Source organism: Babylonia areolata, chromosome 19, assembly GCF_041734735.1.
Source record: "Babylonia areolata isolate BAREFJ2019XMU chromosome 19, ASM4173473v1, whole genome shotgun sequence".
Classification (NCBI taxonomy): domain Eukaryota; kingdom Metazoa; phylum Mollusca; class Gastropoda; order Neogastropoda; family Buccinidae; genus Babylonia; species Babylonia areolata.
Window position 1 is genome coordinate 8,021,069 of NC_134894.1, and position 24,476 is coordinate 8,045,544.

The 24,476-nt window shown below is 38.4% G+C and overlaps 1 protein-coding gene across 2 annotated transcripts in view; it reads right to left on the reverse strand.

The window, feature by feature from the left end:
• Positions 1–1,852: 1,852 nt before the first annotated feature.
• Positions 1,853–24,476, reverse strand: part of LOC143293423 (uncharacterized) — a 216,608-nt gene continuing 193,984 nt past the window's right edge. The window contains exons 198-216 of one of the 2 annotated variants that reach the window (XM_076604273.1): positions 20,346–21,755; positions 19,490–19,534; positions 18,368–18,609; positions 17,829–17,921; positions 16,839–17,231; positions 16,091–16,170; positions 14,987–15,050; positions 14,333–14,518; positions 13,605–13,707; positions 12,643–12,754; positions 11,251–11,396; positions 10,647–10,792; positions 9,792–9,947; positions 8,112–8,307; positions 6,920–7,110; positions 5,782–6,021; positions 4,911–5,022; positions 3,908–4,109; positions 1,853–3,218 (exon numbers count right to left, since the gene is read on the reverse strand). In XM_076604273.1, the coding sequence (XP_076460388.1) occupies positions 3,059–3,218; positions 3,908–4,109; positions 4,911–5,022; positions 5,782–6,021; positions 6,920–7,110; positions 8,112–8,307; positions 9,792–9,947; positions 10,647–10,792; positions 11,251–11,396; positions 12,643–12,754; positions 13,605–13,707; positions 14,333–14,518; positions 14,987–15,050; positions 16,091–16,170; positions 16,839–17,231; positions 17,829–17,921; positions 18,368–18,609; positions 19,490–19,534; positions 20,346–21,755 (4,277 nt within the window). In that variant the 3' untranslated portion in view covers positions 1,853–3,058. The remainder of the gene's footprint in view (positions 3,219–3,907; positions 4,110–4,910; positions 5,023–5,781; positions 6,022–6,919; positions 7,111–8,111; positions 8,308–9,791; positions 9,948–10,646; positions 10,793–11,250; positions 11,397–12,642; positions 12,755–13,604; positions 13,708–14,332; positions 14,519–14,986; positions 15,051–16,090; positions 16,171–16,838; positions 17,232–17,828; positions 17,922–18,367; positions 18,610–19,489; positions 19,535–20,345; positions 21,756–24,476) is intronic. The other variant, XM_076604272.1, reaches the window with a different exon arrangement.

Consider the following 24,476-nt stretch of genomic DNA (forward strand, 5'->3'; position numbering starts at 1 on the left):
TAAGGGCAGCTCGATCTGTCGGCTCTACTCACGCTGGCAGCAGAGTATGGATCTTAGAACGAGCTTGGCCTTTGACTGACGGGCGCCGGCAATAGCCAAGTGGTTAACGCGTTGGACTGTCAATCTGAGGGTCCCGGGTTCGAATCACGCCGTGACGGCGCCTGGTGGGTGAAGGGTGGAGATTTTTACGATCTCCCAGGTCAACATAATAATGTGCAGACCTGCTAGTGCCTGAACCCCCTTCGTGTGTATACGCACGCCGAAGATCAAATACGCACGTTAAAGATCCTGTAATCCATGTCAGCGTTCGGTGGGTTAGTGGAAACAAGAACATACCCAGCATGCACACCCCCGAAAACGGAGTATGGTTGCCTACATGGCGGGGTAAAAACGGTCATACACGTAAAAGCCCACTCGTGTGCATACGAGTGAACGTGGGAATTGCAGCCCACTGACGAACGCAGAAGAAGAAGAAGAAGAAGAAAGGCCTTTGACTGAAGATAGGCACTATAGAAGTATCCACATCCATTGATCAGTTTTACTAAGATTGTTGAGATTGACACTTGCGAAATGGAGCTAAAGAGACCTTAATTCTCCGTTTTGAGATTCAACCACAGGGCTGCATTCTTCACTCTTTTTCACAAATATGCGCAGGGGTCAATCAAGCGCAGAGATATTGATGCCTGCAGTGCAGTATTGGTTTGGAAATTTGAGCAACATTCTTACAGATGTGTCTGTGAAGTGGATGTCATTTAAATTATAGTATGTGTTTGTGCCTCCCAATTAAAGATCAGAACATGTTTCAATATAGGTAGCTTCTTCTTCTTCTTCTGCGTTCACTCGTATGCACACGAGTGGGCTTTTACGTGTATGACCGTTTTTTACCCCGCCATGTAGGCAGCCATACTCCGTTTTCGGGGGTGTGCATGCTGGGTATGTTCTTGTTTCCATAACCCACCGAACGCTGACATGGATTACAGGATCTTTAACGTGCGTATTTGATCTTCTGCTTGCATATACACACGAAGGGGGTTCAGGCACTAGCAGGTCTGCACATATGTTGACCTGGGAGATCGTAAAAATCTCCACCCTTTACCCACCAGGCGCCGTCACCGTGATTCGAACCCGGGACCCTCAGATTGACAGTCCAACGCTTTAACCACTCGGCTATTGCGCCCGTCTATATAGGTAGCATCTTGGGGTCATATCTTTCACTTTACTTTTATAAATCATGATTACATTTTTTTTCCATTCTGTGTTAACATTTTGCACAAACTTAGGGTAAGCTCTCAATGCCTGATCAACACACTGGGTTCAGTCATCCGCTCTTTTTCTTTTTCATTTTATCTTAAGCAGATGTAGTGTAGCATATATGGATTGGTTTGCATGCTTTGACACCTCCCTGAAACTGAAAACTATGCAGTCGCAAACAATCTTACATTGCTATTTGCACCTTAGGGTCTGCATAGTGGATAATGACAATGTTGCCAAGGATATGGTAAACTGCAATTCTGATTTTTGAAATACGGCCCTCTAATTGATATCAGCTCTGCTTAGTGGATGTCAGAGAACAAGACATCCAGGAACAGAACAAACCATAAACATCAGAGTAAAGGTATGAACTGATGAACTGTTTACTGACACATAAAGAATCTTTCTCTCTCTCTCTCTCTATATATATATATATGCCTATTTCAAATATGTGTATGACCAGTATCAGTATCAGTAGCTCAAGAAGGCGTCACTGCGTGCGGACAAATCCATATACGCTCCACCACATCTGCTAAGCAGACTGTATGACCAACGAAACATTATAATATTCACTATGACAAATCACTAAAAAACACAATCATCAAGAATCAAGACATCTTTATTTTATTGCATGGTAGACGGAAGGCACTGAATAACAAGAAGTCATGAACATGGCATTTTAAAGCTTATTTTAAATGAGCTAATTGGACAACATCACATGTATAGTGGATGAAATAGGAAAAAGAAGTTTGCTGAACAACAGTCCATAAGCTTACAGGAATAGTTGTATGCAAACTGAACTTAAAATATGATACTTAGCTATCATGAAAAAGTCAATATACATATAACCTATTTCTTAACAGTAAAACAGAGAAAAGAAAAGAAAAAGAAAGAAAGAAAAAAAGAAAACACATTACATCAAAATCAGTGAACACAGAGCAACAATTAATATATCACCCAATAGTACTATGAATACTTAGCAAACATGAAAAAAAATCAAAGTAAACATCACCTACTTCTTAAAAGAGAACAGAGAGAATAAAACATATACATGCACACACAAAAAGAACAGTGAACATAGCCAACCAATGACTATATCACTTAATACAGCAATACTTGGTAAAGATGAAAAAACATCACCTTTTTCTTTCTTTTTTTAATTTATGAAAACACTGGGGAAAAAAAAAAAGAAAGCTAACATCGTGAAACAATAAATATATCACCTAATACAACAGTAAATATACAACTCTTAAAATTCTTAAAACAAAATTATACCTAATGCAAACTGGTTGAAAAAAAAACCCCAAAACAACAACAGTGAATGCAGTGCCAACTTCATAATGTAAATCAAAAGAACATAAACACAAGGACAAGTAGCATGAAAGGATTTAATGATATAAAAAGTAAAAGCATATAAATGTTCAGAAAAGTAGCATGAAAGAAGGATATACAGCTGAAGAGATACCAGTTCATCAAACAAGAACAGTGAACATATCACCTATTTCACAATGCAAAGAAAAAGAAGAAAGAGCAGACCAAAAAAAACCCCAAAAAACACCCCCCCCCAAAAAAAAACAACAACAACAGGTCAATGAAATAAGAGATAATCTTTCATCAAACAAGAACATGAACACAGTCCCTATTTTGCAATGCCATGGAAAATGATACAAAACAGACAAGAAGTGGTGGGGAAAGGGTATATAAAGTAACAGTCAATAATTCATCAGTACATCATTATCAAGAGCTGCATCAGTTTAGTCAGTAAGGATATTGAGCATCACAACTTGAAGTCCACTGGTGATGACTGTTACAGAGTTGGTTCATAGTAGTCATACACACGGGTAGGATTTCTGAATGCAAGGGACTTCTGCGTGCGCACTCCAAAAGATCCGTTATAAACTCTCTCGTAGCTGGATCCTTCATCCGACTCTCTTGTCAAGTCTCGGCGAAGAGCTTTCTGCTGGCGTCTGCAACAAAGCGGTTACATTTGGCCATGAAGCTTCACCAGCTATAAGTGCTATACAGTTAGAAGTGTTTCACACAATGCAGTATTTACCACTATGTTCAGCACACACACACTCTTGCACACCTACCTAGCGTTTTACATATATTCATCTAGCTTGGCAAGCATTTCTTTCCTGTATGATAATAATGATAACATGATTAAACCTTTAAAAAATACATATGGTTTAGCTTGACATCATATTGACAAAACATGATTAAACCTGATAAGGAAAATGTTTTAAATAATAATGAGTACCGATTAAGAAAGATAAAGACAAATTATATTTTCAGAGAGTGTCTTGTTCTGTTTGAGACAGCTGTCAATATTATCTGCATGATTTAAGTGTGGCAGAGTATTGTAAGCATGCTGTATATTTGCAGAACACCTGATCTGATCTTAAAAAAAAACAACTACACAGAACCACATGACAACAGGATATGGATGTACTGGACTGATTTCTGAGTTCTCACTGCACTAAAATATATACAGAAAAATTACCTTAGTCAAACAACACACACACACACACAAACACACACACACATGCTGACAGCAAAATATGAACTTACACTTTAATGCTGTGTACCTATAAAGATGACAATCATCTTCTTTCAGTGTCATTAGCTACACCTTCACCCAAGCATAGGTAATTACCTGCGGATGACGTATACGACCACACCAATGATGATCAGGACGACAAGCACAGAAGACACTGATGCTGCGATGATAATGGTCTCTGTGTCGAAGCGCCTCGACTTTTCATCCGGACGACCCTCCGTTGTTGTTGTTGTTGTTGTTGCTGTTGTTGCTGTATGTGTTGTTGGTGGTGGTGCTGTTTGGGTCTGGCATGCACCCACTGGAACAAAATGACAATAGTCGATGAAATTTCTGTAACATCTAAAGATCTTCTTTCTTTCTTTTTTTAAAGAGTGTATTTTCTGCATGTGTGTGTGTGTGTGTGTGTGTGTGTGTGTGTGTGTGTGTGTGTGTGTGTGTGTGTGCTAAAGTCTGTGTGTGTATGCATACGTTTGTTTGTATACGTTAAAGTGTGTGTGTGTGTGTGTGTGTGACATTTGTGCAATATATATATGTGTGTGTGTGTGTGTGTGTGTGTGTGTGTGAGAGAGAGAGAGAGAGAGAGAGAGAGCAAACAGTCTGTTGATAGTTTCCATTTTCTTCGGCATCCATTAATTTTCAAGGTGTCAAAGTGTGCTGACTGATCCATATACACTACACCACATCTAAAGAAGAAGAAGAAGAAGAAGAAGAAGAAGAAGAAGAAAAAGCTGATGCCTGCATTGTACAGAAACCCAACATGCCAGTCAGGTTTTTAGAGCTTACCCTAATAAATCTTCTCAAGCGGGGAAACGAAACCCACCCATCATGGTTAGAGTTGGAGATGCTAACCACTTGACCGCTTTATAAGGCAATCACTTTGCATCCACAATTCAATAAAATAATTATGGTTAGCAATTTAAGATCCTCCTTTTCGGCTTAAGATAATGCCAGCATAATATTTTGAACCACAATCATTTCTGCTTTTCCACAAACTTGTACAGCCACCCATGTAACAATGACTGCAAAAGCACAGCTGTGATAATTGAAAAAAATAATATGACAAAGCTGTTTCTCAGTGGACTGGTGAGGCACCACATACCTGATTTTGGTGACCAGGAATCGTAGGAGCCACTGGAACATTCCAGGCATGGGTTGGTGGGATGAGTTTGTCCGTAGGTGTAGCACTGGCCATCAATCACACAGGTAGAAGCCTGAAACAATTTAAGCAGAAACGTTGGTATGGCATGGGACAGAGAACAGGGGAACATCAAACTGAGTGTAATGGAGTAGTGTATGCATAAATGAATCCTCTGCAACAGTCATGATTTACCACTCACTCTCACTTTGGTGCATGTGTGGAGTAAGCATTCTGAATGAAAGACTTAAAACCATGTGCATACACACGCGCGTGCGCACACACACACACACAAACACACATTCACACTAAAGTGCTTTTAAGATTGCAATCCATAAATATGTCTTGCGGAATATCCTCACAACTTATTGCTTTTGCTTTTATTTGTTTGCTGAGTTTGGTTTTGAGTGTCCACAGTTCCTCTGAAGGGTTTTATGACAAATAAATGAATTCTGAGTTCATACCACAATGTCTGTACAACACATGCACAAAATCCACATCTGTGAATGTTTTGTAAAGGCACTGTTATGACTGAAATACTCTATATCATAATTCTGACTAACACTATCATGTGCAGTTTTACATGACACTTTCCTAAAAATGATATGGAAACCCCAAAAAACCCACATTATACACCACTCCTTATGGCTAAACAATGAACAGTTACATAGTTTATAGACTGTAATAAGAAAACAGCATGCAGAAAACAAAGAACCAAGAAAAAAAGACATGAATGAAACTCAAGAAAAAGTAAACTAAATCAAAAGCAAAACAAAAATGAACAAATAAAAAATAAGAAATAAAACAAAATAAAGCAGCAGTCCAGAATGTTTACCTTGGCAGTGCAGTTAGCATTCGTGGGATCAGAGTACACCTGGCAGTCAAAACACACTGAGTCGTAGACAACAAACAGTGCCGCGTTGATGCTTTTCTGGGTGCCGGGGTTGTTGCTGATTTTGATCTCATAGCTCCCGGGCTGTGGCAGGTCACAGAGCACTTTGAACTGGCTGCGGAATGTTGCTGGCACCTGCTGTGTTGACGTCGGGACTTTGTATTTGTAGTCCCTCTCATTCACCTGATCAAGTCAGAAAAGGGACCAAAAATAAAGCACTGTTTTCAAAGGGACAGTAGTCTCTGACAAATCATTTCCTAGCAGAAAAGTAGTACAGGTTCTGAAGAAAGTTTCAGGCTTATTTATGTGTGTATGGCATACACAGGTGTGTGGACAAATAAATGAAAACGTGTTTTATTGCAAATGGTGTGTAGACTGCCATACCGTACCCTATAAAATGAAAATGTATGTATGTGTAGATTGTTATATTGGACCCAATCAAGGTAAACATGATAAATGCAATATAAAGAGATGTATACATTACAAATATATAGTATATCTAAAATATGGATTCTGAATCCAGACCTAACAAATGCAAACTTGTTGAATTATGCACAAATATGTGCAGACTCTTAACCTTATACTGGACCTAATAAAAGTAAATGTCTAATATATAACAAGTGTGTATTTGTTATGTCAGACCTAATAAATGAAATCATCTGTATTGTATGGTGAATGTTATATTGTCCCAAATAAATGTAAACATTCATAATTTCTTACATGTAAGTGTAGAGTGTTATGCTAGACTGAACTGATATATCAAAGAACAAAACACAGACAAGTGAAAACTATCATTCTGGAATCAAATGTGAACATGTGTAATAGATTTGCATATCCATTAAAACAATCGTTCCATGTCCTTCACTTTTTCAAATATGTTTGTCTATAACCTTGATATAAATCATTACAAGTCCTTAAAAAAGAAAAAGGAAAAAAACAACAGCAGCACAGAGACCACATGTGCATGAAGAAACTAACACATATGCGAGTATAAACACACACACACCCCTATTTGTACAACACACACACACCTATTAATACATACCCACACTCCCCATGACATGACACCATTCCTGCTCACCTCAATAGGTGTGATATGGCAGGTGAGGCCATCTCCCTGTATGAAGTTGTCACCAGCCACACTGGTGCTGTTGCAGGCAAAGATGTTGGACCGACACAGGCTGTTGCTTGCCTCGGGCAGCACTGTGGGTGCAAAGGAGATCTCAAAGGAGCAGTTGTAGCCACCGTATCCAGTGTCACAGGTACACTCACCTGCAATCAATAGTATAAATAGAGTCAGCTGAAGCTCACCTGTAGTCTATACAGTTAGTCTGACTTTGCTCAGGAGCACCTCACCGCTTGCAGAATAAACAGAATATGCCAAACAAAAGAACTGACCTGTATGCAAGCTAATGGCCAGATCCGATGGGCTCTCCAAGACCACTCCTTCAGGGAACAGTGCAAGGCAAAGGGAAACAGGACAGACAGTGAAAGAATGTGGGCAGACAGCATCACTTAGTGGACAGAGAGGAGTTTTGCTCAAACTCAGGTTCTATTCCACGACCGCCGAAAAATGGGAGAATGTTGGTGTTGCATTCAGTACTGCAGCCCATGGCCAAACCAGGTTTCAGGACCAGTGACAGTGACAGCGAAATTAATGGGAAGCATTGTGCAGCAATGGCTTTACTGTGAGTCACACTACGTTTTTGTTGTTTGTTTCTCTCTCTTTGTCTCAGTTTGATTTTCAATCACAAGAAAGAAACCCAGCAGATGCCAAAACCCTGTGTAGTGGTTAGGCCGTGTGTACTTTTTGTTGTTGGCTTCTGTATGCTGCTCTTTTGATAACACTGTCAAACAGAAAATGCTGCGAGATCTGACATGATCAAGTATGATGGTTATGGCAAAAGGTTAATATGAAGACATAATACAGACTCACAAAACATATTTTCATCATCATTGACACAGTTTAACTCCCCTTGCCCCCATTCCTTAGGAAACATGCAATTTTTCTTTCATCACTAAAACAGCTTGATTTTCAGAAAACCCCAAAATTCATCATTCAGTGGTTTATTGGTGATTTAGATTCAATAAACTTCAAACTATGATACTTATCTTTTCTCACTATTGGTGCAGGCTAACCCTGCCTCTATAGATATTGTTTCCATCTCTCACACAGATCAGATTCGAAAACTTCCAGAATTCATAATCTGTCTTTAAACATCAACTATGGGGGGGTTAAGATAATGTTCTACAACTTATGATTATCTTCTCACCGTTGTTACAAGTCCCATGGTTGCTGCACTGATTGGGACAGAGAGTACTGCCAATAGTGTTGTCCAATGTTGGCTCTGTGTCAGCCACTTCAGGATTAGGATCATTCCAGGTACTGGAAGTAGTAGCCAGGTCGGTGGCACATGAGTCTTGTATGGTTTGCAGTGAAGAACTCGCCCAGGAGAGGCTGTCGGTCAGCTGCACATGGAAAAACAACAACACCTTGCTTGGTAGTGTTGGTTTCTGAGGGTCCTTTATTTCATGAGAACTGACTGATCTTGTGACTCGGGTATACAAAGCATACTCATGATATAGTGGAGCAATGATGTACAGGTATGTAGGCCATCTTGTCAACTTGTACACGCAGCAGCAGACTGGCACATGTTGTAAATACCTCAAAGCTGATGCACTCAGAAGCATGAAAAACAACAACAAAAAACAAAAAAACAACAAATAAACAGGAAGCCGGTATCTAGTTTTTTTTCCCTAAGATCTGAGCACTGAAAAAAAAAAAAGGAAGAAAAAATACAGCAAATAAGTGTGCAGTAAGTAAATGTTTAAAAGCCTGTGAACCTACTGGAGATAATGCCAGGAATACAAATTATTCAAAGTAAACCAAAATACCAATATATATATATATTTTTTGTTTTGTTTTGTTTGTTTGTTTTTTGTCAGGATATAATTTTGCTTCAATAAACATATACTGACAATGCCGCTGAAAGGAAAGAATGACTTTAGAAGTATACACATATAAAATATTTATTTTCTTCATGTATCATTCATGAGCAAGAAAAAAAAGAAAAGGAAAAAAAAAAAGAACCTTATAATATAGTTATTAATATGTAGATGAGCTTAATGTTTAATGTAAATGATGTTAATGTTGTATGTGTGTGCCATTCAGCATGACTTTTTGTCACCATTTTGTTTGTTATCTAACTGAGTGACCAAGTTGCTTGAACTGCTGTTGAAATGAAACAAGAACATAAGATATCTGATCATTGTGGGAATATACATGTTTTTATATATATATGATAGTCAGTCTCTGACTATGACCATCAGAACAGCAGAGGAGGCAACTGCTGTTCCGACTATTTGGGCTAGAATTTGATTATAGTGGAGAGTGTCTTGCCCAAGTACATCCCCACTCTCTCGGTCAAGAGGGTTTTAGGACAGTCGGCGTTGGGATGGTTCCCAAAGGCCAACTAGCCCACAAGGCTGCAGCACCAAAAGCCAGTGCAATTTTTCCTCCTTGTTTGAGAGTCATAGTCCTTCACAAAAGACTAAGCTGTAAATGGTTTCCCATTGACTGGAGAAACCACTGATAATACAGCTCTCACTTTGCAAGACTAAGCTGTAAATGATTTCCCATTGACTGGAGAAACCATTGATAAAACAGCTCTCACTTTGCTGTTGGCCCAAATGTAAACTTAGGGAATATACATGACAGTCAGTAATTCACAGCCAACCCAGTATAATAAGAGGATCTGCTCCTATTTGTCCCCAACCCCCAACCTGACACACAGACAGCAAACGCATCCCTATAAATTCTCATCGATTCTGATACTGCATCCATTCTGCTCCCACCCCTCCCACCCTCCCCTTGGCTGTTGAAAAAAAAAAAAGGGGGGTGAAACTGAAGCAAAACACTGAGAGAACAATGTGCATTTGTTTCATATACTCACTTTAACATCTGTCACACAGCTGTTGATTTCTTCTGTGAAGTTATCTGCTAGAACCTGAGAGCACTTGCTGTAGGCTGGAGAACTCTGGATGCTGTTTGTGCAGTAAGCTGTAGCGTTCTGCTCCGTTATTCCACTGGCTGTTGGCCAGGTGGCGCTCTGTACACAAAAGATGGTAACACATGAGCCACATAATCCTGCTATTTCTAGGATTGTGTTTCATTGTGTATGTATAAACTGCATGACTTGGAAAAGTAAGGTATCAAGATATAATTCCAGCAGTTTAATAAAGATTCTACCTTTACACATGCGTATTTGATAAAGTGAAGGACATGGAACGATTGTTTTGCTATTTTATTTTATCTTAATATTTTATTTTATTTCTTCTTTTTTCTCTCAAGACCTGACTAAGCGCGTTGGGTTACGCTGCTGGTCAGGCATCTGTTTGGCAGATGTGGTGTAGTGTATATGGATTTGTCCGAAAGCAGTGATGCCTCCTTGAGCTACTGATACTGATACTGATCTAGATACCTTCATACTTGTCTTTTTACCACCCCCTGTGCAGGTGAATCAGTACTGCAGTTCAGATAACCGTAAACTTATCAGCAATTCAATAAAAAAACATATACATTTATTGGTTAATCAAAAAAAAGAAGTGTCATCATAATTAAATATATACAATTGTTAAATTATCAAAATTCTCGGCATTTTTTGTGATTTAATAAAAGGTCCTGCCCATTTCTCAATGTCTCTCCAATAAAACTTTAGTAGCAAAAGAGCAAATTTAAACTCAAAGACACAAATACGAAATCAGTAATGTGAGTAAATAAATGAAAGCAATGAAAGAAAACGACATACATCAGAACCATTGAAGTTGGGATCAAAATCGAAGACCTTGCGTTGTCCTGTGGCCTGTCGACGGCGGCGGCCAGCACCACCTGTCTGTGTCTGGAAGGTCTGGGAAGTCTGGGAATCTTGAATCAGCTCTGCTGTGATGTCTTTCCCTGCACAAGGAACTTAGCTATAGCTCTGCCATGAAATGAACAACAGAACACACAAACATCTGCACAAACTGAAGACCACTTTTTCAAACGTTAGTGAGCTCACTTACATGCAGACACGTACACAAACGCATACCTATTTCATACATGCAAACAGAACACAGACTACATCAACAAAACCAAGCTGACAACAGCACAAGCAGGAGAGAGAGAGAGAGAAGTATAGAATGGGGTATATTTGCTGAATAGTAGGCCACCCATCAATGTAAGTAGAGAATAAAACCCATGGAGTTTTATTTTCACTGGTCATCCTTGACCTGTGGTCGGTGTGGCTGGCAGGGGGGCGGGGGACAGGGGGCGGGAGAGGAGGGAGGGTGGGGGGGCTTTGTGAAAAACGTTATCAATTCACAGTCAACACCCACTTATCCCAACCTATGACCACAGATAATTATATCACTCACCTGTCAGACTAACCCCGCACTCTGCCACAAAACCATAGCTGGAGCAGTCGGAGCCACTGTTTCGCTCACAGCTGCAGTACACCTGGCTGAAGTCGGTTGTGGCCGTGCCAAAGAATCCACCGTACAGAGAGTCTTCTTCGGGCACCCTGTGGCGGGAGGATCACAAAGCACAAAATAGATTCATCCTAAATAAAAGATAAATTTTCAGAACACGGCACTGATATTCATCATCTTAACCTTGGATTGATTTGTCAAAACCTTCACAGATTTAATATTTTTTAAAAAAGAAGAAAAAAAAAGGACAGTGAGTCGCCATTTTATTGGTATCTGTCCCAGAGATACAGTGCCAGGAGAGCTTTGAACAGACCTGGATATTACAGTCACTGACTTCAAACTGACTCGAGTCACAGAAAACATGACATCATGATCAAAATGTCTGGGGTGGGAGATCACGTCTGATTCACCGATCATAGTTTGTCAGTATAACTGGACTTGTCCTGGGTATCTGTTATGCATATTTCGCACGGCACTGCATTTGGAGATTTCGATACAATTTATCAAAGCCAGAAAGTTGTGATGAAAACAAGGAAAGTTTGAAACTTTGATAGATTTATATAACAATCATAAAACATGCTCCATTTCCAGCTTGCAACTTAAGTTACAAAACTTGTGTCTGATGGTGAGCAAAAATATGATATGCAACATTATATGCCTATAGTGATTGTACCCACCAATGTACTGTCAACATTTCTGGTTTTGTGTTGTAGTAGTAGACCGGGAATCACACATGGCTTTGCCTCTTGTTTTACTGATTCATTTGTGTACTTCATTCATACCACATGCATTATGCAGGGTAAGTGTTATATAAATGGACATTATTGTTGTTCTTATTGTTATCATCATTATTAGTATTAGTATTGCTCACACAAGATTTTTACTGATTTAAAAACAACAACAAAAATCAACAAAAAGGAGAGGCAAAACATTCATGGCTCATGTGATTTTGCCAACAATTTGGATATCTTACCAATTCAGTGGCGAACAAAATGAAACTTTTACAATCTGGAAATCCAGTGGCTTGCAACCCTATAACTGGAATATATTGAAAGAATTCTCTCTCCCCCCCTTCCCCCCTACAAATACCAAGCTGTAAAACAACACAAGACAGTTTAAGCAGATATATCAGAAAAACATAAACATTTTTGCAGTAAACTAACTAACTTAAACACACCCACAATCTTACCACTTACATTCACAATTCTGCTGAGAACACCCTTGCATTTAACGTCTACCAGGCCAACAAATAAAACGTCAGAACAGCTTCAATAAAACAGTGGTAAAAACTCAAAGAAGTGCAGTATTCACATTAAATGATTCACAGTGCCAACTTACGCCCAGGAGCCACTGAAGTCATTGGGGTCTTGGCCAGGGATCAGAGGTAAGACTTGTCCGGTGCTGGAAGTCAGGTCATTGGATTTGTCTCCATCGTACACCCCACAAAGACCTGCAGTTTATCATCACGGTGAGTTCATCGTCAAAAGATTCACAACTAACAATCTGTGCACTCATGATTAACAATACATATACCATACACCAAGAGCTGCTGAAAGTAATACTATTCCTGTACATTTCAATAATGGCTTTTCAAATGTCCTTCTACTTCAGATATGGACAACATATGACTTGTTCATGGGAAGCATTGCTACAATAATAACGGAAAACTATGATGAGAATTACAACAACCAGTCCATGATGACAATTACATACACTTCTGAAAACAGTTCAAGTAGCTTATAAGAAGTTCAGCTATGCAAATATACTGTAGATGCAGATACTTTACAGGGAGTACAAAACGCTGGAGGTACTATAAACATCACATGTATATAGGTATGACCCTTTATTCAAATATAGTTTGTGTGAGCAAAAAATTCAATATAATCAATATAACATATCAAAAGGAACACTTATTTGTTAACAGTCCATTAAAAGATTATGTACATAGTTGGACCTTCCTTTTCTGGGAAGTTGTTGAGTTTGTCTTTTTGTACCCGTTGTTTATGCAAGCTGGTGGAAAGCGCTGGACAGCAATGTCTTGAAGCTGTCCTATAATTATTTTCTTACTTTAAAGAGCAAAAGTTACTTAACTTGCCTGGTTTTCATGTCAATCTCTCCTTGTTGTCTAATTTAGATTTCCCTTATATGTATCATGTTGATTTCTTTTAAACTGATTTATGTCAGATAATTATGTTCGATCATCTTAAAGAAGCATTAAGACTGTGAATTATGTAACATATTTTCCTTCTGCAGTAACCAGGTTCCATGTCATGTAGCCTTTAGAAGCACCAGAACCTAACCTGCTGTCTCTCCAATATCCAAGGCAGAGGGTTTGATCTCCAAGTGGACAATGTTACCCTGACTGCCTGTGACTGTGGCGATGGCACCAGTTGGCAGGAATACCTGTAAACAATGAAACTCAAATATAAAAAAAATATAAAGAAAAGAAACAAACAGGACTGAATGAAAAGATAAGAAAGAACAGTCCCAATGTTCAAAGAAAAGAAGGATGATATCTATGAAGTTTCCAACTGTGTTTGCAGACTTTGGTGAATGACTGATGTTACAACACTTTTAAATGAACAGATTTTTCGACTGTTGATAGCAGTATTGTTTACATGTTAGATACAATGTGATCAAAGTTTCTGTGGAAAAGGTGATCAATTAAAGTTGTACAGTAGGTGCACGCACACTCTAAAATGTTCATCACATTGGCAGTGTCTCTACATATCATGTCAAAATGACATGTCAACAATGCTATGACTCTCATTATCTGTTACACTATTACCTCCAATACACATTTTGCTCAGACATACAGAGACAACAAATTTACACCATGAACACACACACATGCAAACACAAACAAACACACACAGAGTCTTGTTTACACATTCTTTCTGGGTTTTTTTCTGAAATTGTAAGTGTTGTAAGTGTTCTTTTTAATCATTCAACTATAAACAACAAACTAATACATTGATAAACTTACATAGAAATGACAGCAACAACAACAAAAAAGCTTTGGGCTTACCTTGATCTTGTTTCCCTTTGCTTCCTGGAAGACCTTTGTGTGTGGTGTCAGACCTCCATTTAGGTATAACGTAGTAGTCAGTGGTGTAGTTTCGCATCTGCTGACTAGGATTACATCATCACCTGATCGAATGGCAAATCCACATGCCGATGTCCCCTGGCCCGTCACAAAGAAGAAGCCTTCAATCTGCAGCAGTAAACCACCATCAGTCAGAAAATACTGACATTTTGATCTGACCTTGAAGCATGCTACAGCACATGTCTTTGAAAAAAAAGGGATGAATTTCACATTAATAGTTTGAATGACTAGATTCAAAGAGAGAAAGGGGGTGATGGTAGAGAAATGGAGCTGGGGAGGGGCAGTGGGCATAGTGACAGAGAGAGAGAGAGAGAGAGAGAGGGAGAGAGAGAAATTGTGCATTGTGCACTACATGTTTGTTGCTTTCAAGTGTGTGTGTGTGTGTGTGTGTGTGTGTGTGTGCGCGCGCGCGTGTGTGTAGGCATGTGTGGGCGTGTGTGTGTGCATGCATATATGCTTGTGTGCATGTGTGTCTCTGTATAGACATCTGTGTATATATGTGCACATGCATGTGTGTTCATACGTACATATAAGTGTGGGTGTCAATGTACACATTATGTATGTTTTAAAACTTGCCTCAATATCCAGTGTTTTATGCTTGTAGACCCAGAATCTGCCAGGACGCATCACGTCGTAAGATCTGCATGAAGAAAGGTAAAAGATTTTGAATAAGACTTATTTATCATTTTTTGATGGCTACCCCAACTTCATTGTTTACAAACATAGCTTATGATCAGAATTCTCCAGAGTAATACTAAGAATATTTATTTACATGCATGAAATGAATGAAATTGAGGGAGAAACAAATAAACAAATGTGAAAAGGTGGAAGAAACAAACCAGTAAAACATCTGGGCTAAACTGAAACTGTTTAGTTCTTGTTTAGCTTTTAAAAATCTATTGAACTCATCCACTTGTTTGTAAAATGAAATATATACCTACAAAAAAACAAAAACAAAAAAAAACAAAACCAGAAAACATTCTGTGTGAATGGATAACTTACAAATGATTGATCATATATAACAAAACTCAGCCCGCAATCAAACATCTGCACACATGTGTGTTAGGAATCCTTGAAGTATATTATCACATTGCAAATCAACAGCACTAATTTGAGCATGAAGGCCTTCAGATCATTGATAAATATTATCTGAATGAGTGTATCATTTCTGGATTTTGATAAACTGTGTAAACAATATGCTGTGAGTACAGAGGAACTGTAGGCGGTTGGTACGCGAGATGGGTAAGCAGATGGCTGGTAGAGGGAGATAAATCTTTGCGCCTTGCAAAACTCCTCTTGTGCCGCCATATACGGATCGCAGCAACCGAGTTTTTGCCTGGGGATGTATATCTCATTTTGATACCAAAAGCTCTGCATTTTCTGGGTAGCTTATCTTTTTTTTAACTTTTTCCCCCAGTAGAGACAGCATTTTCTGAACAATTGCTTTTTTGTTTTGTTTTGCTTTAAAGAGAATGCTTTTTTATGCTTGTTTAACTTTTTTCATGGTTCTAAAGCACATTTTCTGTGTAGCTGCATTGTGATGTACAGTTTGGCTAGCACTTACAGCTCCACATGAATATTAAAGTGTACATAGAGAACCCACTATTTTCATATTACAGAACCTCATAATCTGACTGTACTGATTGAAAAATAACATTACAAAAAAAGAAAATTACTTACTGGTCATCAAACGTACGCACATGTGGATCACCATATATCCTGCAAGAGCTGACTTTGTTCACTGAGCTCTCCACAGTAAACTGAAACATAAAGGTGTCAAAAACCTCTTTAAAGCTCTCACCAAATAAAGGATCAAAATAAAACAAGAAACCAAACCACAAATATAAGATTCTTTTGCATATCAAAATAAAACTTAGTATTCATTAAGGATAGTTCTTGAAAAAAAACAAAAACAAAAAACACAACAACAACACAATCAAGACAGAAGTCAGGCTCCTAATGCTCTGTACAATGGTAGGAAACAGCTAGGAACACTGAAGGAATGCTGTGACAGAAAACTATATCACACTCTGCAGTTGTTCTTTATTATCATTATTGCTATGATTATTATCATAATAACATGCTTTAGTATTCCAAATACTTTACATCATTTGTGTTTCCATCCCTATTGTTAAGTACAGCTGACAGTTGAGGGCAAAACCAGAATTAAATGAAATTCCAGTCAACACATGTAAAACAACAACAACAACAAAACAACCCCATTAACTATAATCCCATCAAACATGAAAAAAGATGAATCAATGGCCTGGAACTTGTAGAAGACAAAATTATCCAGAAGCACAGGACATGTCTTTGGCATTAACATACATGTTTTTTTGTTTTTGTCTTTTTTTTTCCACCTAGGTCTTGAAAATCATCTCTGACATACTCAAACCCTGCTTACAACAAGGTATCTGTCCAGACTCACCGTGAAGATGTCCAGTATTTTCTCGTCCTGACGCTGACCATCAACGACGTCCACCTGTACCACGTCCAGTGATACGTTCACTGCAGTTCGCACAATGTTGTCCACCGCTGGTCTCAACACCAACTCGTGGGAAGATGAGGACATCTGTGTGCCGCACACGTCACCCAGCCCAGAAGTTACCGCCACGGACTTGACTGACAATGCCTGGACCACCTTGCCACCACCCAGACATTTCCATGGTTTCTTCTGTTCAGTCTTCACCTCCACAAGAACGGAGCATGTCTGGCCATAGAGTAACTGGCAGTAGAACTCGGAGGAAACCTGGTTGGTGTAGCTCACGACAATTGTTGCCTCGGTTGTGGCCGACAGGACCGTTTCAGATGGCTTGGAAACCTGTGCATGGAAATTTTGATGTTTTTGATATGTCTTGATTTCCAGAAACCACTCAAATAATAATGTTTAACACAGGATTAAGAGAGAAGCAAAACTTAATTGTACTTGTTTATTGTTTACTGTATAATGCCCCTATCCTTGTTAAGATGTCAGCAACGCTACAACTATTAAAAACTCACCAGATTACTGACTTATTACAGTTAAAAAAACAAACCAAAAAAAAACCCAAACAAACCATTATTCTAAGCCAAAGTTGGTGTTGACAGACAAAGTATTTCCACAGAAAATTAATTTGTTTACCACAGATTACCAGAGACAGACAAACAGATACACACACACCAGAATTATTACAAGTTTATCAAAAAGACTCACATTGTCTACACACACAAGCCAGAAACTACTATAATGATACTGCCTGTGTTCCCTATGCTTAGGACTATTATATATAAATCTGAACTGAAAAGCGTTGTACTTATAATAAAAGACCAAACTTTGTTCTGTGAACAAAAAAACAACAAAAAACAAAAAAAAACAAAAACAACACCAGTACAATTTGAATGATTTTGATATTGATGGTGTTGAAATAGCAAAAATTACCGTCAAGCGGGTAAGGTCGAGAGAAGCAGTGTATGGTGGACTGATTCCATTTCCACAGCGAGCAGGGTTAGCAGCTTTCACAGAACACTTGATCTGAAACATATGGCATATCATCTCGTGAACATGGTCATTTCTGTTTCTAACAGTCCAGGTACACTTCATGGTTGAAACATATCTTCAAAAAAGAATTAAGTGTGTGAGTGTGTGTGTGTGTGTGCATGTGCGTGTGCATGTGTGTGTGTTCATTTCTTGTCTGTGTCCCTGGTTGTAACTGTGTGTTGGTGTATGTGTCTTTGTGTGTCCATGCTAACATTGCTAGTAACATGTGTAATCTTTATTTGGGCGAGTAATGTGGAGTTCAGTTTTAGAGCGTCACGCAAAATCAGCACTGGCAACTTTCTTTCCACTCATACCGCAGTATAAACTTTGCCCCATGATTTGGACATCTATCCATCAACTTGGGGACAAATTTACTGCATCTGAAAACCCAAAACCATTTGCTTAGATATTAATATATATGATGTTAATCCCCTACTCACTCCATCAGAAATGATAGAATTCCTCTGTGTCTGAGACAGCTGTGCGCTGTCAAGGGAATCCAGCACAACCCCTCCGGTGAGGTTGACGTTCCTCAGCTCCACACTTCCTGAGGTCCAAGTCACATAGTACTCGCTGCCAGACTCTGCCTCCTGGAATTTGCAGTCAAACCTGACGCTCGATGACAGGATGGCGGTGATGATTTCGGGGGAGGACGGTAGAGTTGGGTAGCTGTTGTCCGTACCTGCACGTTATTCATGCATGCAGTCAGTTTCACTCTCATTACACTGTGTGTCAAATATATATAAGAAAAGTTAATAAATCTTTGAAAATCTGAAAATACCCACATAAAAAACAACATGAAGATAAGAACAAATAGTTTTATCTCTCTTGACAAAGCTATGTAATCTTTACAAAAAAGGTCACAAGCAGTGCAACATTATTATGGACAATACATTTATAAACCAAACACAAGGAAACAAATGATTCTCTTGTTGTTTTTTTTCCTTATTGTCATAATGGTTTATAGGTATATGTGCAATACATTTTATCATAGGTATATGTGCAGTACATTTTATCATACCCACAAAACAAATGCAGCTTTCCATGGGGCGTCTCATCCAAAACATTTTCATGGGTTATTTCTAGCCTTAGTTCCTGGCTGTGACTGGTGAGTCTGTTTCAAAAACTTTTAAGTCTGGGATGTGAAACTACATACAGAAATGGGGGAAAAAAACCCAGCATGTTTTACCATAGAGTTCAATTAACAATGAGCAGGAGAATCATAATTCATACCATGTTCCCTGACTTCCCTTGTTGATTGCCTCAGTTCTCCACAACGCAACCAACTGGTTCTTTTTGTCCCAGCATCACAAAACTCAACATGGTGATATCTGATCTGGTTTTTTGTTGTTGTTTGTTTGTTTATTTTTTGTCCTGTCATCTGTTTTGTTCCAGTGGCCGTAGACCCCCATGCCACTCATCCCAAATCCCCCATACACAGCCCCACCCAGCTGTTACTGCGGGGGGGGGGGGGGGGGGGGGGGGGGGTTGATGAAAACGATGCTCATACATGACTGGTTATTGTTAAATCAAACAAACAAATAAAAACACATAGTACTCACCCAAACATGTGGTTGATTGAGGAGCAGTGGTGGTTGTGGGTCCAGCTGAACACAGTATTGGCAAATCGCTTGGTTAATAACATTGCAGAAAAATTCATATTATCAAATTACCACAATTTCCGGATGCCAGTAAACGGTTTCAACAGCAGCAATAAGAAGGGAGGGGAGGAGGCAGGCACGGGAGGGAGGGTGAGGGGAGAGGGACAGCTATAATTATCATCCAGAATACACAGTGGATAATGTGTTCCACACAAAACGCCCACATCCCCACAAAATCCATGCACCATACAAACACAGAAAGCAGTAACTGAAGTATGAGCACACCAAGTACATACCTCAGCATATATATAATATACATACAACAAGTACAAAAGCAAAGTCATAGGGGAACCAAACATGCATAAAAGAAGAATGAAGGTTAAACTGAACAATGAACCCATCACCTCATGAACCAACAACCTTAATTAAACCGAACAATGAACCCATCACCTCATGAACCAACAACCTTAATTAAACTGAACAATGAATCCATCACCTCAAGAACCCACAACCTTATAAAAAAAAAAAAGCAACAACAACAAAAGCAGTATTTAACAACACTTAGAAAATTCCAAAGACAATGAAATCAAATATTAGAAAAATCCAAAGACAATGAAATCAAATATTAGAAAAATCCAAAGGCAATGAAATCAAACAACACTTTAATGGTGTGAAGTGTTATAATTCACGGACTTATTCTAAAATCCATAACATATAAAGTCAAACTTATCTAAGGTGTTCCACAGTCCTTAACAGTAAATACAAGTATCTGCTGAAAGAGGACAGAACTGTTTCAGAATTAACAGACATCACTAACCAGATGTTGATCTTCCTGTTGTCTGAGCTGAAGTCGATGCTTTCTCAGTCGTCTGGCTGGTGATTTGTGATGTCTGTGGTCCTGTTGTTGTCTGTGATTCTGTTGTTGATGCTTGTGATTCTGTTGTTGTTGTTGCTTGTGATTCTGTTGTGGTTGCTTGTGATTCTGTTGTGGTTGCTTGTGACACTGTTGTTGTTGCCTGTGATTCTGTTGTGGTTGCTTGTGATTCTGTTGTGGTTGCTTGTGATTCTGTTGTTGTTGCCTGTGATTCTGTTGTGGTTGCTTGTGATTCTGTTGTTGTTGCCTGTGATTCTGTTGTGGTTGCTTGTGATTCTGTTGTGGTTGCTTGTGACACTGTTGTTGTTGCCTGTGATTCTGTTGTTGCTTGTGATTCTGTTGTTGATGCCTGTGATTCTGTTGTTGATGCCTGTGACCCTGTTGTTGTTGCCTGTGATTCTGTTGTTGTTGCCTGTGACACTGTTGTTGTTGCCTGTGATTCTGTTGTGGTTGCCTGTGACACTGTTGTTGTTGCCTGTGATTCTGTTGTTGATGCCTGTGACCCTGTTGTTGTTGCCTGTGATTCTGTTGTGGTTGCCTGTGACACTGTTGTTGTTGCCTGTGATTCTGTTGTTGATGCCTGTGATTCTGTTGTTGATGCCTGTGACCCTGTTGTTGATGCCTGTGACCCTGTTGTTGTTGCCTGTGACACTGTTGTTGATGCCTGTGATTCTGTTGTTGATGCCTGTGATTCTGTTGTTGTTGCTTGTGATTCTGTTGTTGATGCCTGTGACCCTGTTGTTGATGCCTGTGATTCTGTTGTTGATGCCTGTGACCCTGTTGTTGATGCTTGTGATTCTGTTGTTGATGCCTGTGATTCTGTTGTTGATGCCTGTGATTCTGTTGTTGTTGCTTGTGATTCTGTTGTTGTAACCTGCGATCCTGTTGTTGATGCTAGTGATACTGTTGTTGATGCCTGTGATTCTGTTGTTGATGCTTGTGATTCTGTTGTTGATACCTGTGACCCTGTTGTTGATTCTGTTGTTGATGTTTGTGATTCTGTTGATGATGTTTGTGATTCTGTTGTTGATGCCTGAGATCCTGTTGTTGATGCTTGTGATTCTGTTGTTGATGCTTGTGATTCTGTTGATGATGTTTGTGATTCTGTTGTTGATGCCTGAGATCCTGTTGTTGATGCTTGTGATTCTGTTGTTGAGGATTGCATTGTTACGTTGGACGTTGACTGTCCTGATTCTGTTGTAGTTTCCTGTGACTCTGTCGTTGATGCCTGTGATTCTGTTGTTGAGGATTCTACTGTCATGTTGGATGTTGTTTGTGTTTCTGTTGTCGAGACTGAAGAACTGGCAGTAGCTCCTGTGGTAACTGTTGCGCTGGATGTGGAGACTGACGCAGCTGTAGTTTTGAAGTAGCATGGGTTAAAACAAAATGTCATTAAAGTATGTATACAGATATCAGTTCACAAAATGAACACCACCCATACATTGCTCATGAAATGAAAACTATGAATAACTTGCCTGTCTGATTCATTAATTTCAATCACAATGATTAAAAATATATACAGTGTTTTTTTTTTAGCAAAGCAATATATACATATACTAGACTTTACATTTTCAAATTAGAATCATGCATAGAATTGTTGTCACAAATGTTGTTTTGAGTGTGATGGCTGGAATAAGTACAGTTCTGCACTCTATGTAACAATGAAAGTGATTCAATAGAGCACTTTTTCCCCTGCATTTTGCCTCTTTACTGTAAACATGTAAGAGGTTTCTGGAATTTTTTTTATATATTTTTTTTTATTTATCATATATTCAATGTAAAATATGAAATTCCTTCTAATCTTAACTCCTAAAATTACCTTTTTTTTTTGTTGTTGTTGTTGTTGTTGTAGAAAAACATATCAAAACTGATGTATTTTCAATTTCATCCTACTTTGTACTGAATCATACATTTCTAAATGCAAGCATGCCTAATGGACTAACGTATACCTAACAAGTAACATCTTTGCTTTTCAAAAGCAGCTTAAAGTATATGACTGAGAATCATAATTCTAGGTTAGACAAAAACTTGTCTATATTCAAAACTGATTGGAATCATTATAAATCTTCATTTCCAAACACAGATAATCAGTTTGCTTCTGATTGTGGTTTAGTATTATGTCAGAGTTAGCATCGGTATGGAAGGTTAAGATTAGGTTTAAGTTAGGGTTAAGATTTGCAGTATTAGTTTGTCAGTATATTGTCACTGCAATTCAAAATGAGGTAAAAACTGCAGTGTAATTTTGAATCAGGTTATCACTTTGATCATGCTGGCGTTTAGAATAAACAAAGGTAATGAAAATTGGAATGACTTGTGATTTAACCCATGATTTACTATCATCTTTAATATCACCATTATCAATAGTTGTTAAATTCTACTGGCCTGCTACTATTGTGACAAACAGCTGCTGCAGAGTTCATACTACTGTTAGTATGGTTTCTGGCTGCACTGTCAATAAATCCAGCTGCCAAACATTCACGTGTCATGATATGTTATCAGCTTCTCTAAAACAGGTGAAAATTTATGTATGGTCTCCATTCAAAATGTATGCCACAGAAAAGGACATAATTAGCATAAGACCAAGTTCAAGCCAAGCATCTACTACTTGAAAATATATCCCCTCCCCCTTCTCCCTGAAATCTGGTTTAAAACTCATTTTGACTCGGTCTTATGCTAATTATGCTATATATATATATATCACTTCAATCAATACAAGGGTTTAACAATCTGTGTCCACCTGAATTTTTATGAATAAATCACAATGATTTACATCCTACTGGGTTGATCTTTCTAAAGTTTGTACTCTTTCATGAAAATTATATACATTACACTTGGCCAAAAATGATAAATATTTATTTGAACATTTTGTGTTTATTCATCACAAATGTTACATCTGTCTGAGTGTGATATTTAAGTTTTCAATGGATACAAAGACAACTCTGGGTTTTTGCACAAATTTTGAGTATTTAGATGTGTATGTAAAAACAAGACAAAAATAAAGGTAAAAACAGTTACCGGTAACCACTATGGGCACAGTTTCACCGTGAAAGGAAGCAGATTCATATATCATTCAATAAGGCCAATCTATCAGTCAGTTTAATGTGAAACAGCAGAGAACTGTTAAAGAATTAGACTCTCCAACTGGCATCAATGAAGAGTTAATGCACTGCAAAACATTCTTTAATCTTAAGCCCTAAAATGAAGTCACCAGATCAATGACAAGTTACACGTAATGAGCTCTGCATCAATGCACTTCTGTCAAGTTAGTGGTTAAAGGCACACATTCAACAATTAATATCATGAGTATTTGGAAATGGCCAAAGAATAGCACCAAAAAACATCAACAATGAAAATACATGGCATATAAAAGTCAATGGGGTTTGCATAAAAAGTCATTGCATTGCACAAAAACTCAAGAGATAAGCGCAAGCATAGCCCGCATGGAATAGCTGTTCATGCTCATCTTTTCCAATGAAAATGATTGCTAAAATTTTAGACAGCAGCCCAAGACTTTCAATTTCAAAACTCTAATCTAAATCAAGACTACTGGTGTTTTACCTATGAAAAAACAAGAAGCATGCAATTGCATATTCTACAGAAAGAAGAAACTGACTGCAGCTCTATAATGTATAAATAAGTAAACTATGTTCATACTTGTTTTTCTGATAAATGTGAAAGTTTTGCAGCACGAATAAAAGTCTTTTTTTTTTCTTTTTTATCTTATGAGAAACAAAACAGATGTAATGATTATCTTCAAGCAATAACCATTCTGAAGTCACCTTCATGCAATAAGCATTCTGAACTTCACTTTCAACTTCAGAGTATGTTTCTTCTATTCATTTCATCACACATCACAATAATTCGACTATCATGCAACAAAATCTGCGAATCAATTAGACTGAATTATAATGAATAAAATTCTGCATCGAAAGAAATTATCACTGTAATAACATACTGTGCTCGAACCTCATAGTCAACTGGCTCTTTTCACATGGTTTACTGACGGTATACTGAAAAAAAAAAAGGGATTATGTCATCTGGCTCTTTTCTCTACTGAACATAAAAAACATGCTG